Here is an 18,707-nt window from a genome sequence, read left to right as displayed (position 1 = left end):
GAGAGAAAGGCTGATGGGCAGGCACGGAAGAGAGAAAGGCTGATGGGCAGGCACGGAAGAGAGAAAGGCTGGTGGGCAGGCACGGAAGAGAGAAAGGCTGGTGGGCAGGCACGGAAGAGAGAAGCTGGTGGGCAGGCACGGAAGAGAGAAGCTGGTGGGCAGGCACGGAAGAGAGAAGCTGGTGGGCAGGTGGGGCGGCACGGGAGAGAGAAGCTGGTGGGCAGGTGGGGCAGCACGGGAGAGAAAGGCTGGTGGGCAGGCACGGGAGAGAGAAGCTAGTGGGTAGGTGGGGCGGCATGGGAGAGAGAAGCTGGTGGGTAGGTGGGGCGGCATGGGAGAGAAAGGCTGGTGGGCAGGCACGGGAGAGAGAAGCTGGTGGGTAGGTGGGGCGGCATGGGAGAGAAAGGCTGGAGGGCAGGCACGGGAGAGAGAAGCTGGTGGGCAGGTGGGGCGGCACGGGAGAGAGAAGCTGGTGGGCAGGTGGGGCGGCACGGGAGAGAGAAGCTGGTGGGCAGGTGGGGCGGCACGGGAGAGAGAAGCTGGTGGGCAGGTGGGGCGGCACGGGAGAGAGAAAGGCTGGTGGGCAGGTGGGGCGGCACGGGAGAGAGAAAGGCTGGTGGGCAGGTGGGGCGGCACGGGAGAGAGAAAGGCTGGTGGGCAGGCACAGAAGAGAGAAAGGCTGGTGGGCAGGCACGGAAGAGAGAAAGGCTGGTGGGCAGGCACGGAAGAGAGAAAGGCTGGTGGGCAGGCACGGAAGAGAGAAAGGCTGGTGGGCAGGCACGGAAGAGAGAAAGGCTGGTGGGCAGGCACGGAAGAGAGAAAGGCTGGTGGGCAGGCACGGAAGAGAGAAGCTGGTGGGCAGGCACGGAAGAGAGAAGCTGGTGGGCAGGCACGGAAGAGAGAAGCTGGTGGGCAGGCACGGAAGAGAGAAGCTGGTGGGCAGGCACGGAAGAGAGAAGCTGGTGGGCAGGTGGGGCGGCACGGGAGAGAGAAGCTGGTGGGCAGGTGGGGCAGCACGGGAGAGAAAGGCTGGTGGGCAGGCACAGGAGAGAGAAGCTGGTGGGTAGGTGGGGCGGCATGGGAGAGAAAGGCTGGTGGGCAGGCACGGGAGAGAGAAGCTGGTGGGTAGGTGGGGCGGCATGGGAGAGAAAGGCTGGAGGGCAGGCACGGGAGAGAGAAGCTGGTGGGCAGGTGGAGCGGCACGGGAGAGAAAGGCTGGAGGGCAGGCACGGGAGTGAAGAGATACAGGTTTCAGAGCAAAAATGACTGGAAAACATCGAACATGATTTCTACAAACCCGGCTTTTACCTATTCTGCTGTGGAACCTGGGCACTACCTGTGGTGGTAGTTTCACCCAGGACACAGTTGGGGGGTAGCAGGCTGTGGGCAGAAGGTGATGCAGATCCATGCTGTTACTGAGGGGTGCCAAGTACACCAAGAGCATAGGCTGCCTACAACTTCATGGAACAAATCGCCTACCTCCGGTGGGCAATTAGAAAACTTTTAAAGATTTCCAAAAGGTACAGACGGGGAGGAGATGGATTTTCTGGAAACAAAATTTAAAAAAAAAAAAAAGTGTCCCCCATGGATCAAACAGAAAGTAAAGCTGATGGGCAACGGCGGGGAGGTGTGAGAAAAGAACATGGACTTGGAAGGGAGGGTGCAGACACAGCTGCGCAGACCTCCTGCCTTAATACTCCTAGTTTGCTTTCTTATTGCAGTTTGAGTGGAAGAGTTTCAATGGTTTTCTTACATTTAGTTGGTGTGTAAGTGTAACAAGCTATAATCGGACATGTGAAACCGCAAGTTTTCTTGTCTTCCAAGGCTCCTCACACATGCAGGAATATTAAAGCTATTGGTTCCCAACAGTTTTCCACTTCTCTCCCCAATTTCTACATTCACCTCCCCTGATATGGCGGTTCCTCATTTTCACCATACCCTAGCAACTGTCCTTAATCAAGTGGCTCCAGCAACTCTTCATACTACACGTCTACTTCGATGTCAGCCGTGGCACACTAAAGTAACACGAAATCTACAAAAACGCTCTCGTAAAACTGAACATCAAAATCTTGTACCGCTAATGATTTCATCACATATACCGATATCTACCACTCCTATAGAAATGCTCTGGACACTGCAAAACAAACCTACTTCCAATCTCTCATCTATGCTCAGGCTTCTATCCCCAAACGTCTTTTTAACACATTTAAATCTCTTCTAAACCCTCCCTCTCCAAACCCTCCGTCTACCATCCATGCACAGGATCTTGCTTCCTACTTCAAGGACAAAATTGATAAGATCAGACTTGAAATGGTGTCATCTCCCTGACAAGCAATCGCCTCAATTCCTTCCCAGCACCCTCTGACACACTCTCTTCATTTGATCCCACAAATGAATCATTTGGTCGTTTGGACTTTGGGGTATTTTCCCTGTTACAATGTACATGCTGTATTTACTTTGCCTTGAGGTACACTCCTAGAAGCAGACCAGCTCTGTGGATTTTATTAGATATTTTACTGTCATTGAAATAAATGGTATTATGCTATGATTCTATTTTTTTGCACATGTTTTATCGTTGGAGCATGCGGTGAAGTCAGCGGCCAACATCCCCATCGAGTTTTGATTGATTTGCTGTATTTAAAGAAATTATCTTGTAAGCACACAACCAAGGGGCCCCTTCACGGGGTTATCCTTTATTTGACTATCTGGAATACACCTGGAAGAGGGTCTATCTGCCTTAATATTGTGGATACCCCATTCAACTGTTGGGACTGTACTGCTCTATGTCTATTTCATTTTATGTTACAGCTTTCTGTTTGACGCTGGCATTCCTGTATGTGTGACCCTTTCAGCCCTGTAAGTGATCATTTTGTTGTATATATCTGTTTGGGGAAGCAGGTGGCTCCTCTTATGATGACTTAGGCTGCTTTTTGATTATCATCAGCGCTCATTCTTGATATTGTCAATATATATATGAGTTTCCCTAGGCAGTTGTCAAGGTGATTCCTTCCTCCTGATCCTGGCCAATTTGCTTGTGATTTCCTGTATCAGTGTCACAAAACTGGTAATACCTTCATATCATTGTTGCCTTTATGGTAATATACATCCGGCGCACCACACCGATAAATATATATAATAAACCTTGCCCTTTGGATCAGTCAATCCTAGTCCTGATTGGGAGAGGAGTAGACTGCACACAGCCAGCAAGTTTGGCTGTCCTGATGCCATCACCCCCTAGAATTGGTTTAGTCGTTCATGTGCCTACTTGACTGTATGCAGTGGTGGAGACAGCCCGTGGCTCTATACAGGAAGGGTTGCAGCATCTTGTATATAGTTATACTAACATACTATAGTTATACTATTATTATAGCCCCCGCAGCTCCAGCCATATCCCGCAAAACGCGCCTGCCCCCGCAGCTCCCCTCCCCCCTGGGAGACGCACCTGCCCCCGCAGCTCCCCTCACCCCTGGGAGACGCGCCTGCCCCCGCAGCTCCCCTCACCCCTGGGAGACGCGCCTGCCCCCGCAGCTCCCCTCACTGCTGGGAGACGCGCCTGCCCCCGCAGCTTTCCCCCTCTCCCGGGAAACACGCCTGCCCCCGCAGCTCCCCTCAGCCCTGGGAAACGCGCCTGAACCTGCAGCTCCCCTCCCCCCTGGGAGACGCGCCTGCCCCTGCAGCTCCCCTCCCCCCTGGGAGACGCGCCTGCCCCCGCAGCTTTCCCCCTCTCCCGGGAAACGCGCCTGCCCCCGCAGCTAAAGCCGTCTCCCACGAAACGTGCCTGCCCCCGCAGCTCCAGCCGTCTCCCACGAAACGCGCCTGCCCCCGCAGCTCCAGCCGTCTCCTGCGAAACGCGCCTGCCCCCACAGCTCCCCTCACCCCTGGGAAACGCGCCTGCCCCTGCAGCTCCCCTCCCCCCTGGGAAACGCGCCTGAACCTGCAGCTCCCCTCACCCCTGGGAAACGCCCCTGCCCCCACAGCTCCCCTCACTCTGATGCATCCCCACCTGTCCAGCATCTGCCTCAGCACACTGTCAGCTACCCACCAGCCCGGAGTAATCGGTTGGGAGGAACCAGCCACAGCCACCAGCAAAGGTGCCCCAGATGCCAGTAAAGGACGACTCTCCCACAGCTGGGGCGCCACAAAGGTTGGGGCCGAGCAGGCCAGGGACAAGTTACTGAATACTAGTGAGGGCCCGTAATGCTGGGAAATGACAATGTGGCAGGATATCCCGGGAGTAGATGTATGAACATATAATTACATAATACAGGAAGTGATTTACATATAGAACATACAAACAAGACGCCACAGATAGGGACAGGAATCACTTCTCCAGGAGTTATTGTCTTCCTGTGCGTCATCTAGGAGACACTAACATTGTGTTATCATACTGTGGTCTCCTGGAGACCTGGCTATCTGTAGTATATTAGAGCTTTATGATGACTGCGGACGTTGAGGTGTCTAATCGTGGCCCACAACAAGCTAAGTCTACAGGAAGAAGCCACCGTTAGGGACAGGACTCACCTCTCTATGGGCAAAGACACTCATCCTGTAGGAGCAGAGATCACTGTCAGACTCCTCACTTAGATAATCGATCTCGATCTCTTCTCTCTCCTCTCTCTCCTCTGTGAGAAGAGCCTCGTGAGACACCACAAAATCCACATCGTCATCAGAGTCCTCGGCCTTCCTCTTCCTCCTCCGCTTCTTCCCAGTGTCCTCAGGCATGATCTGGTCAGGTGTGGTGGAAGAGGACAGTCCAGATACCGCCCATTCATCTGCTATGTCCTGCAGATACTTCATGGCCCTGAGAAGGAAACAAGGAGACTTAGATTTAATACCTTCTATAATCTCATACAGTTTATAATCAATATATAATGAACAGCGGAATGAAGCCTTCTAGTGACGCATGCAAAAGCATCAGCGCGCATTGTGTATACGCTCCGAGGACAGTGGCAGGTGGGGAGTTTGACTGGGGCGGTACACCTGTCAAACCGTAATGCAGGTGTCCTAAGGCGAGCTCAGGGAGGACAGAAACCCCCTGTGGAGCAGAAGGGCAAAAGCTTGATTTTCAGTATGAATACAGACCGTGAAAGCGGGGCCTCACGATCCTTCTGACTTTTTGGGTTTTAAGCAGGAGGTGTGGTCATACCACAGCTCCCCTACTAGGAAAGGAGGAGCTGTGGTATGACCACACCCATCCGTAGCTCAGTGGGGAGGGCCTATGGTGTGACCACACCCATCCGTAGCTCAGCGGGGGGGGCCTATGGTGTGACCACACCCATCCGTAGCTCAGCGGGGAGGGGGCTTATGGTGTGACCACACCCATCCGTAGCTCAGCAGGAGGAGGGCTGTGGTGTGTTCTGCAGGAGGCACGTGAGAGATGTTAATAAAATCCAGAAAAATATTCTGGCGCTGATAGAGTATGTATTCATACTATGTGAGCGGGAGCCAAAATCGCAGCTGTGACGGATTGGGGAGAATATATATATATATATATATATATATATATATAAAAAAACACACACACAGCGCTGAAAATGGCAGACACTCCAAGGATGAATTCGTGGAAAGATAATAAATAAAAATATTTTATTATATAATAAACAAATATAGACCATACTCAAATGGTAACATGTATAATCAGTGCACTGATTTAACAAATCGCTCAATAAACATACACATAAACCACTGGATGGGCTTCAATAAAATGAGAATAAAAGGTAAATGTCACCACCATAAACTATATGTTGCATAGACGATGTCAATTACAATTACACAAATGACGACACGACTAAATATCTCACAAACATAAACAAATATTCAGTACGGGATCAGCGGGTGCCCGGCGTGTCGCCCCCCCCCGCCTCCTGTGGGCGCTGCCGTCTTATCTCCGTGTATCAATGTAATCCTTCCAGATTAAAAAACCTATATGAGCAGATGTTGGTATACCCAGTACAGGCAAGTATACACGTACTCACTATATTAACGGAGAAGGAAGTATATATATATATATATACACACATACACGTTGGAAAGGGTACACATAGGACCCATAGGCAGTTCTAATGGTGGAATAAACACTTCTCAAATGGATCCCATGAAGATATTTTGAATTTCAAACCATATCACTTGGTCAAATAGTAAATCTCCAACACTCACATTGTCGTATCATAGTAAAATGTAAACCTGTGGATGATAATAATATTGATGCCGGCTAGGTTGAGCCTCCGTTCCTTGAGGTAATGAACCTATTCCTATTGCAGCGGCTATATGTAACCATGGAAGAATTCATAAAAGCCCCGTACAGCAGGGTTCATGAGGATGTTATACTGTGGCGCTCGCCAATAGAGGACTGGATATAGGTCCATGCAGGGTTGTCTCTATGAGCCAAACGTCGTCTTGGGGTAAGTGACCCACTTCTATTACGAATACCATACAATCAATATTTGCGTGCTTGATATAAATGTTGCCACGTAAATGTCCCAAGTGAGTACTCACTGTAAGATCCGGATAAAAACGATGATAAGCAATGCTCCTTCCTCGTTAGAGATGTTGCAGACTCAGGCAGGTGGTCTGTTCCTCAGTGTTGGAAAGTCTCTTGGATTACAAAGTAGCAATTATACTACAGTAGCCAGTTGGAGAAAGGCAGGAGTCCTCTCCCCTAACAGCTCGGACTACACCAATAGATTCCAGCAAGTGGCCGATGAGGGACCTCGCCAGTATATCCTGATACACGAGTGGTGAGCGGTGTACCGCACACAGAGGGACCCAGACGAGGGGTATGTAATCATGGAGTTACCTAGTGGGGACCCTTAGACCTGTTCCTAAACACTGTGGCACTGACCAAAGGCTCACACACATAAAACGTTTCAATGTAAAAGCCCTCGTGCTGCTAATCTAACGGTGAAGAAATGTGTTCTGCTTCATGACACACAAACCGTAGATCACAGGGGTTTTACAGATCACTAGGGGTAATACAGAACATACACACATCCAGACACCTGACAGAAAGAGAATCACAGGAAGAGACGATCTCCCCCCAACCCCAAGTATCATTCTATGGGGAGACGTATGTGGGGTTAGACGTGTGTGATTTCTGCACTAAGTGGGATTTTCTCACAAAGTGGACGAAAATGCACAGTTAGACAACACAGCAACTAATCCTCATCTTTCTCTTCTCTTTTCATCTTCAGGTATGTTCATCCATGCTGCTACTACTACTCTGATCATTATTCTGTGAATTTCATCCCTGCAATCTGTGTTTAAGTATGTTCATCCATGCTGCTACTACTACTCTGATCATTATTCTGTGAATTTCATCCCTGCAATCTGTGTTTAAGTATGTTCATCCATGCTGCTACTACTACTCTGATCATTATTCTGTGAATTTCATCCCTGCAATCTGTGTTTAAGTATGTTCATCCATGCTGCTACTACTACTCTGATCATTATTCTGTGAATTTCATCCCTGCAATCTGTGTTTAAGTATGTTCATCCATGCTGCTACTACTACTCTGATCATTATTCTGTGAATTTCATCCCTGCAATCTGTGTTTAAGTATGTTCATCCATGCTGCTACTACTACTCTGATCATTATTCTGTGAATTTCATCCCTGCAATCTGTGTTTAAGTATGTTATAGGAAACTGTTATCTGTTTAAACTTAGGTTGGCACAGTCTTTTATTGCTGCCTAATTTATGATAGGTATCTGGCCTCCTCTATCCTTTCCCACAAATGTTTTCTTTTCCTTTGATTAGCTGACCAATTAGCACATCTGTAGTGTATTCCTAAATTAGACTGACTACATCTTAGCTTCATTCTATGGGGAGACGTATGTGGGGTTAGACGTGTGTGATTTCTGCACTATGTGGGATTTTCTCACAAAGTGGACGAAAATGCACAGTTAGACAACACAGTTGGACAAACATTGGACTACATTTGACTTGCTTTTACTCCCAGCACTAAGCAACATCTGCCACAGCCTATTTCTGCACTACTTGTCTATTTATATGGAATACTGCTAAGAGGTAATTCTTAAAATACCCTTGCTTTTTGCTTTTACCCCTTTTATCACAATGATTCACAAATTGCTTTTCTTAGTCTCATTTCATGGCATGATCTTTAGGACTGTGTCATCTTTCACCCCTCCACCAACACACAAATTTGTTCATATTGCACCTGCATTACTCCACTCACCTCTATTTAACACCCATGAACTGTTGTCCTATTTATTATCTCTAACAAGTACAGCCTCCACCTGTCGCCAGAAAATAAAAGGCCACACATCTTACAATCCCCTTGCCTATCTTTCGCTCACTCTGCTTCTATTAGCTGGTGATATATCACCTAATCCAGGTCCCCCACACTCCTCACACACACATACATCAGAACACTACCGTTCTATAGCAAACCTCAAACACATCACCTGTCTACCCTCTCTTCCTAAGTCCTTTAAATGTGCCCTTTGGAATGCACGATCTGTTTGTAACAAACTTACCTCCGTTCATGATCTCTTCCTCTCAAAAAACCTCAACCTTCTGGCAATAACAGAAACATGGCTCATGCAATCAGACACTGCCTCACCTGCAGCACTTTCACATGGTGGCCTCCATCTCACCCACACCTCCAGACCTGAAGGCAGACAAGGAGGTGGGGTTGGACTACTTCTCTCCCCACAGTGCACATACACAGTTCTACCAAATGTCCCATCACTCACGTTCACATCTTTTGAAGTACATGCTATTCGCATTTTTAATCCATTCTCCCTACGTGTTGCAGTGATCTATCGTCCCCCTGGAGCACACCAACAATTTATTGAGGATTTCTCTGCATGGCTCCCTCACTTCTTATCTTCAGACATCCCCACCATCATCATGGGTGACTTCAACATCCCCATTGATAACCCACCTTCCAAAGCTGCTTCCAAACTACTCTCTCTAACATCCTCACTTGACCTCTCCCAGTGGATTGAATCATCTACTCATAAGGATGGCCACTGCCTTGATCTTGTTTTCTCTAGACTATGCTCAGTTTCTAACTTTATTAATACACCCTTCCCCCTCTCGGATCATCACCTTATCAGCTACACTCTCACCCCCACTGCTCTAACCTCTCTACTGTCTAACTCAACCAAGCCTCCTCATACTCGTAGAAATCTGAATTCTATTAATCTTCAACAATTTTCCACCTCTCTCCAACACCTTCTCTCCCCTATCTCTACATTCTCATCCCCTGAGATGGCAGTACCTCATTTTCACCTAACCTTAGCAACGGCCCTTGATCAAGTGGCTCCAGCGACACTTCATACTACACGTCGACTTCGATGTCAACCGTGGCACACCAAAGCAACACGAAATCTTCAAAAACTGTCCCGTAAAGCAGAACGTCACTGGCGTAAATCTCGAAGCTCTAATGACTTCTTCACATATACTTCTGTCTACCACTCCTATCGAAATGCTCTGGATACTGCAAAACAAACATACTTTCAATCTCTTATCTATGCTCAGGCTTCTAACCCCAAACGCCTTTTCAATACATTTAATCATCTTCTCAATCCTCCCACCCCGAACCCTCCATCTACTATCAGTGCTCAGGATCTTGCTACCTACTTCAAGGACAAGATTAATAAGATCAGACTAGAAATGGTATCCTCTTCCTCAACAAGCCATCAGCTCATTTCCTTCCCACTACCCTCTGACACCCTCTCTTCATTTGACCCCACAAATGAAGAGGAAATTTCTACGCTCTTCTTATCTTCCTACTCTACCTCCTGTCCTCTTGATCCTATTCCCTCGCAAATTGGTAGATCCCTGTCTTCTGTGCTCATTTCACCTCTAACTCAAATCTGTAATCTCTCACTCTCTACTGGCATCTTTCCATCACTATACAAGCATGCAGTGATTACTCCTATTCTAAAAAAACAAAACTCCGACCCAAACTCTCTCTCAAATTACCGTCCCATCTCTCAGCTCCCTTGCCCCTCCAAGCTTCTAGAGAGACTTGCCTACACTCGCCTCACACGCTTTCTTTCCGCAAACAACCTGTTGGATCCTCTTCAGTCAGGCTTTCGTTCTCAACACTCCACAGAGACTGCGCTGACCAAGGTTGTTAATGATCTGATCACTGCTAAGACTGAACGCCATTACTCTCTCCTAATTCTCCTTGATCTCTCGGCTGCATTTGACACAGTTGACCACTCTCTTCTCATACAAACGCTGCAATCCCTAGGTCTTCAAGACACAGTTCTATCCTGGTTCTCATCTTACCTCTCTAATCGCTCTTTCACTGTTAATTTCTCTGGAGCCACCTCTGCTCCGCTTCCCCTATCAGTTGGAGTACCACAAGGCTCGGTGCTAGGTCCTCTGCTGTTCTCTATCTATACCGCTTCTCTTGGAAATCTAATAAGTTCCTTTGGCTTTCAGTATCATCTCTATGCGGATGATACCCAAATCTATCTATCCTCTCCTGATATCTCGACATCTGTGTTGTCCCGTGTAACTGACTGTCTTTCTGCCATTTCATCTTGGATGTCCTCTCGTCAACTCAAACTTAATCTTTCTAAAACAGAGTTAATAATATTCCCACCCGCCAACAAGAGCATACCTGACATTTCTATCTCTGTTGATAACATGACCATAAATCCCACCCCACAAGCTCGCTGCCTAGGTGTAATCCTTGATTCACGCCTATCCTTTGTTCCCCACATTGACTCTATATCTAAATCATGTTACATACATCTAAAGAACATTTCCAGAATCCGCACATATCTCACACAAGACACTGCTAAAACCTTAATTCATGCACTAATCATCTCCCGCATTGACTATTGCAATTCCCTCCTTACTGGTCTTCCCAAAAACAGACTCAAACCCCTAAAATCTATTTTGCATGCTTCGGCAAGACTGATTTTCCTTGCAAATAGCTATTCCTCTGTTGAATCACTCTGTATGTCTCTACACTGGCTGCCTGTCTTCTACCGAATCCAATATAAAATACTTTTACTAACCTACAAGGCCATCAACAAAGCTGCACCAACATACATCTCCTCTCTTGTCTCAAAATATCTCCCAACTCGGCAACTCCGTTCTGCAAAAGATCTGCGTCTCTCATCCACCCTCATTACATCCTCCCATTCCCGGTTACAGGACTTTTTTCGGGCTGCACCCACTCTATGGAACTCTCTCCCTCGCACAATAAGACTCTCCTCTGTTCTACAAACTTTCAAGCGTTCTCTGAAAACCTACCTATTCAGACAAGCGTATAATATTCCTCAACCACCATCTTAACCTCACTACCTTTAGCCTGTTACACAATTTCACACAAGACAACTACCCCCGGACCAACATTATTGTGTGACAGGATCATTTAGCTTATGAATCACCCTACCTTTGCAGTCTGGCTGGGCCAAGATGCAAAATGTATACTTAACCTCATGTGTCAATCTCCCATTGTCCCATAGATTGTAAGCTTGCGAGCAGGGCCTTCTCACCTCTTTGTCTGTTTTACCCAGTTTGTTTATTAGTTTATTACGTTTGTCCCCAATTGTAAAGCGCTACGGAATATGTTGGCGCTATATAAATAACTGATGATGATGATGAAGTATCTGACCACTCCAGGCCGGTCTTACTCTGTGTAATGCCAGTGAGGTGCGAGGACACGGAGATAAGGGAACCCCGAAGACTGGAAGACTTACGTTTTAGCCGCCCGCCTCCTCGGTCGCCCACTCTGTGTTAGCTCTGTCTCCTTCTCCTCCGGGACGGTCTCTACGGTCTCTCCTCGTGACTGAGCCTCCAGCTCCTGGGCCATCTTTATCAGCAGCAGTTCAGCTTTAGACTTACGGCCTCGTTTTTTGGGCACTTTGACTGGTGGTGTCAGTGGGGTATTGGTGGGAGGACCATTCTCTAACAGACCGGCCAGACAAGGAGACTGAGATGCACACAGGCTGTTCCTAGGAGAGACCTCGCTGTTGGAGGTTGGAGTTTGTAAGGCACAGGTAGACATCCCATCAGTGAGTAATGTTTTATTACTCCCATCAAGAAGGGAAGGACCTAGGATAAAACCCAAAAAACATAATTAACATCGAATGTGCATTAATTTCCACATTATAAAGACGTCTCAACTTCTACTAAGGAGTTTCTATAGCACCTCGTACAGCTTGAACCACCTCCCCTCATCCACCCTGCTGAGCCTCAACCACCCAATATCATATTCTAAGATAATTTCGAAGACCCTGAATCACTAGAAATAGAACGTTACTTACCCAGAGGAGTCTGCAGCTCTGAACGTCCCATCGTCACCCTCTCCTGCGATCCTGGGAGGGATAAAGAACGTTTCCTCTTGTAGCTGAGGGGTCGAGCTGCAGCCTTGACTGGAGATTTCATTACATGGAGTCCCGGTGTCATATAAGACACCACAGCCGGCTGCTTCATGTTCACGGTGGATGTTTTAGCGACATGCGCTGGGGGAAGGACACTGTCCTCATCTCTCCGTTGTACCATAACCTCTGCCTGGGCCGTCTCACAGTTATCAGGTACAGAGTGGTCCATTAACGTCACAGGCTCCCACTGAGACCCCCGGTCATACTGAACTCTGGGAGAGACAAAGAGTCTGGTCATCTTCAGTACGGAACGTCATAAACAAATATACACACAGGGGCATTGTTACCAAGAACATTGCGGACACATAGTTTTACACATATTACGGTAACAAGTAACGCAGATGTTTAGATCACACCTCTATGGGGTGCGAGCAAAACTCAGGGTTACTTCTATACAAAAAAAAAAAAAAGCCACACGAGGTGTCTGGCGCCGGTTCCAGAGGAACCTCACAAGGATTTTATTTATTACTTTAATCTGACCCATAGTATCCAAAAACTATCACAGCCCTTAACTCATGACAGAGGGACATCACATACATGACACACACACAGTACAGGGACATCACATACATGACACACACACAGTACAGGGACATCACATACATGACACACACAGTACAGGGACATCACATACATGACACACACACACACAGTACAGGGACATCACATACATGACACACACACAGTACAGGACATCACATACATGACACACACACAGTACAGGACATCACATACATGACACACACACACAGTACAGGACATCACATACATGACACACACACACAGTACAGGACATCACATACATGACACACACACACACAGTACAGGACATCACATACATGACACACACACACAGTACAGGACATCACATACATGACACACACACACAGTACAGGGACATCACATACATGACACACACACACAGTACAGGGACATCACATACATGACACACACACACAGTACAGGACATCACATACATGACACACACAGTACAGGACATACATGACACACACAGTACAGGACATCACATACATGACACACACACACAGTACAGGACATCACATACATGACACACACACAGTACAGGACATCACATACATGACACACACACACAGTACAGGACATCACATACATGACACACACACAGTACAGGACATCACATACATGACACACACACACACACAGTACAGGACATCACATACATGACACACACACAGTACAGGACATCACATACATGACACACACACACAGTACAGGACATCACATACATGACACACACACACACACAGTACAGGACATCACATACATGACACACACACACACACAGTACAGGACATCACATACATGACACACACAGTACAGGACATACATGACACACACAGTACAGGACATCACATACATGACACACACACACAGTACAGGACATCACATACATGACACACACACAGTACAGGACATCACATACATGACACACACACACACAGTACAGGACATCACATACATGACACACACACAGTACAGGACATCACATACATGACACACACACACACAGTACAGGACATCACATACATGACACACACACACACAGTACAGGACATCACATACAGGACACACACAGTACAGGACATACATGACACACACACAGTACAGGACATCACATACATGACACACACACACAGTACAGGACATCACATACATGACACACACACACAGTACAGGACATCACATACATGACACACACACACAGTACAGGACATCACATACATGACACACACACACAGTACAGGACATCACATACATGACACACACACAGTACAGGACATCACATACATGACACACACACACACACAGTACAGGACATCACATACATGACACACACACACACACAGTACAGGACATCACATACATGACACACACACAGTACAGGACATCACATACATGACACACACACAGTACAGGACATCACATACATGACACACACACACAGTACAGGACATCACATACATGACACACACACAGTACAGGACATCACATACATGACACACACACAGTACAGGACATCACATACATGACACACACACAGTACAGGACATCACATACATGACACACACACAGTACAGGACATCACATACATGACACACACAGTACAGGACATCACATACATGACACACACACACAGTACAGGACATCACATACAGGACACACACACACAGTACAGGACATCACATACATGACACACACACAGTACAGGACATCACATACAGGACACACACAGTACAGGACATCACATACAGGACACACACACACACAGTACAGGACATCACATACATGACACACACACACAGTACAGGACATCACATACATGACACACACACAGTACAGGACATCACATACATGACACACACACAGTACAGGACATCACATACATGACACACACACAGTACAGGACATCACATACATGACACACACACAGTACAGGACATCACATACATGACAAACACACAGTACAGGACATCACATACATGACACACACAGTACAGGACATCACATACATGACACACACAGTACAGGACATCACATACATGACACACACAGTACAGGACATCACATACATGACACACACAGTACAGGACATCACATACAGGACACACACAGTACAGGACATACATGACACACAGTACAGGACATCACATACATGACACACACACAGTACAGGACATCACATACATGACACACACACAGTACAGGACATCACATACATGACACACACACAGTACAAGACATCACATACATGACACACACACAGAACAGGACATCACATACAGGACACACACACAGTACAGGACATCACATACATGACACACACACAGTACAGGACATCACATACATGACACACACACAGTACAGGACATCACATACATGACACACACACACACACAGTACAGGACATCACATACATGACACACACACAGTACAGGACATCACATACATGACACACACACAGTACAGGACATCACATACATGACACACACACAGTACAGGACATCACATACATGACACACACAGTACAGGACATCACATACATGACACACACACACAGTACAGGACATCACATACATGACACACACACAGTACAGGACATCACATACATGACACACACACAGTACAGGACATCACATACATGACACACACACAGTACAGGACATCACATACATGACACACACACAGTACAGGACATCACATACATGACACACACACACAGTACAGGACATCACATACATGACACACACACACAGTACAGGACATCACATACATGACACACACAGTACAGGACATCACATACATGACACACACACACAGTACAGGACATCACATACATAACACACACACAGTACAGGACATCACATACATGACACACACACAGTACAGGACATCACATACATGACACACACACACAGTACAGGACATCACATACATAACACACACAGTACAGGACATCACATACATGACACACACACACACACAGTACAGGACATCACATACATGACACACACACAGTACAGGACATCACATACATGACACACACAGTACAGGACATCACATACATGACACACACACACAGTACAGGACATCACATACATAACACACACAGTACAGGACATCACATACATGACACACACACACACACAGTACAGGACATCACATACATGACACACACACAGTACAGGACATCACATACATGACACACACACAGTACAGGACATCACATACATGACACACACAGTACAGGACATCACATACATGACACACACACACAGTACAGGACATCACATACATGACACACACAGTACAGGACATACATGGCACACACACAGTACAGGACATCACATACATGACTCTGTCTCAAGATCCTTCCACTCAGTCCTACACGTTTAAAGCCGGCGCCGGACTCACTTGGATGACGTCAGAGGAAACCGCAACGTCACTCGCCTGGGTCTGATCTCCGGGAAAATGGCCGCCTATATATTTATATACCTCTAGCAGCTGTGACAGCGGGCGGCCATTTTATCGTAGACAAAACTACACAATCATGGCCGCGGAATCTGATCTCACAGCTATTTATTCACCATAGAAAAGTGATTATTACCCAGTGTCCCCTATAATAGTGTCCCCCAATCCAGTGTCCCCTATAATAGTGTCCTTATAACTCAGTGTCCCCTATAATAGTGTCCCCCAATCCAGTGTCCCCTATAATAGTGTCCTTATAACTTAGTGTCCCCTATAATAGTGTCCCCCAATCCAGTGTCCCCTATAATAGTGTCCTTATAACTTAGTGTCCCCTATAATAGTGTCCCCCAATCCAGTGTCCCCTATAATAGTGTCCTTATAACTTAGTGTCCCCTATAATAGTGTCCCCCAATCCAGTGTCCCCTATAATAGTGTCCTTATAACTTAGTGTCCCCTATAATAGTGTCCCCCAATCCAGTGTCCCCTATAATAGTGTCCTTATAACTTAGTGTCCCCTATAATAGTGTCCCCCAATCCAGTGTCCCCTATAATAGTGCCCTTATAACTCAGTGTCCCCTATAATAGTGTCCTTATAACTCAGTGTCCCCCCAATCCTGTGTCCCCTATAATAGTGTCCCCCAATCCAATGTCTCCTAGAATAGTGTCCTTATAACTCAGTGTCCTCCAATCCAGTGTCCCCTATAATAGTGTCCCCCAATCCAATGTTCCCTAGAATAGTGTCCTTATAACTCAGTGTCCCCCCAATCCTGTGTCCCCTATAATAGTATCCCCCAATCCAATGTCTCCTAGAATAGTGTCCTTATAACTCAGTGTCCTCCAATCCAGTGTCCCCTATAATAGTGTCCCCCAATCCAATGTTCCCTAGAATAGTGTCCTTATAACTCAGTGTCCCCCAATCCTGTGTACCCTATAATAGTGTCCTTATAACTCAGTGTCCCCTATAATAGTGTCCCCCAATCCAATGTTCCCTAGAATAGTGTCCTTATAACTCAGTGTCCCCAAATCCAGTGTCCCCCAATCCAGTGTCCCCTATAATAGTGTCCTTATAACTCAGTGTCCCCTATAATAGTGTCCTTATAATCCAGTGTCCCCTATAATAGTGTCCCCCAATCCAGTGTCCCCTATAATAGTGCCCTTATAACTCAGTGTCCCTTATAATAGTGTCCTTATAATCCAGTGTCCCCTATAATAGTGTCCCCCAATCCAGTGTCCCCTATAATAGTGCCCTTATAACTCAGTGTCCCCTATAATAGTGTCCTTATAACTCAGTGTCCCCTATAATAGTGTCCTTATAACTCAGTGTCCCCCAATCCTGTGTCCCCTATAATAGTGTCCCCCAATCCAATGTCCCCTAGAAAAGTGTCCTTATAACTCAGTGTCCCCCAATCCAGTGTCCCCTATAATAGTGTCCTTATAATCCAGTGTCCCCTAGAATAGTGTCTTTATAACTCAGTGTCCCCCAATCCAGTGTCCCCTATAATAGTGTCCCCCAATCCAATGTCTCCTAGAATAGTGTCCTTATAACTCAGTGTCCCCAATCCTGTGTCCCATATAATAGTGTCCTTATAACTCAATGTCCCCTATAATAGTGTCCCCCAATCCAATGTCCCCTAGAATAGTATCCTTATAATCCAGTGTCCCCTATAATAGTGTCCTTATAACTCAGTGTCCCCTATAATAGTGTCCTTATAATCCAGTGTCCCCTGTAATAGTGTCCCCCAATCCAGTGTCCCCTAGAATAGTGTCCTTATAACTCAGTGTCCCCAAATCCAGTGTCCCCCAATCCAGTGTCCCCCAATCCAGTGTCCCCTATAATAGTGTCCTTATAACTCAGTGTCCCCTATAATAGTGTCCTTATAATCCAGTGTCCCCTATAATAGTGTCCCCCAATCCAGTGTCCCCTAGAATAGTGTCCTCCAATCCAGTGTCCCCTATAATAGTGCCCTTATAACTCAGTGTCCCCTATAATAGTGTCCTTATAACTCAGTATCCCCTATAATAGTGTCCCCCAATCCAGTGTCCCCTAGAATAGTGTCCTTATAACTCAGTGTCCCCCAATCCAGTGTCCCCTATAATAGTGTCCCCCAATCCAGTGTCCCCTATAATAGTGCCCTTATAACTCAGTGTCCCCTATAATAGTGTCCTTATAATCCAGTGTCCCCTATAATAGTGTCCCCCAATCCAGTGTCCCCTATAATAGTGCCCTTATAACTCAGTGTCCCCTATAATAGTGTCCTTATAACTCAGTGTCCCCTATAATAGTGTCCTTATAACTCAGTGTCCCCCAATCCTGTGTCCCCTATA

The 18,707-nt window shown here is 46.7% G+C and overlaps 1 protein-coding gene across 2 annotated transcripts in view; it reads right to left on the bottom strand.

The window, feature by feature from the left end:
- Window positions 1–16,324, bottom strand: part of GTF3C2 (general transcription factor IIIC subunit 2) — an 86,941-nt gene extending 70,617 nt beyond the window's left edge. For both annotated transcript variants that reach the window (XM_075201011.1, XM_075201012.1), the window contains exons 1-4: window positions 16,267–16,324; window positions 12,258–12,586; window positions 11,691–12,045; window positions 4,522–4,801 (exon numbers count right to left, since the gene is read on the bottom strand). In XM_075201011.1, the coding sequence (XP_075057112.1) occupies window positions 4,522–4,801; window positions 11,691–12,045; window positions 12,258–12,543 (921 nt within the window). In that variant the 5' untranslated portion in view covers window positions 12,544–12,586; window positions 16,267–16,324. The remainder of the gene's footprint in view (window positions 1–4,521; window positions 4,802–11,690; window positions 12,046–12,257; window positions 12,587–16,266) is intronic.
- Window positions 16,325–18,707: the final 2,383 nt, after the last annotated feature.

Source organism: Mixophyes fleayi, chromosome 3 (assembly GCF_038048845.1).
Source record: "Mixophyes fleayi isolate aMixFle1 chromosome 3, aMixFle1.hap1, whole genome shotgun sequence".
NCBI classification, from domain to species: Eukaryota; Metazoa; Chordata; class Amphibia; order Anura; family Limnodynastidae; genus Mixophyes; species Mixophyes fleayi.
The sequence above is the reverse complement of the archived record's forward strand: the minus strand, read 5'-3'. Positions and strand labels throughout refer to the sequence as shown.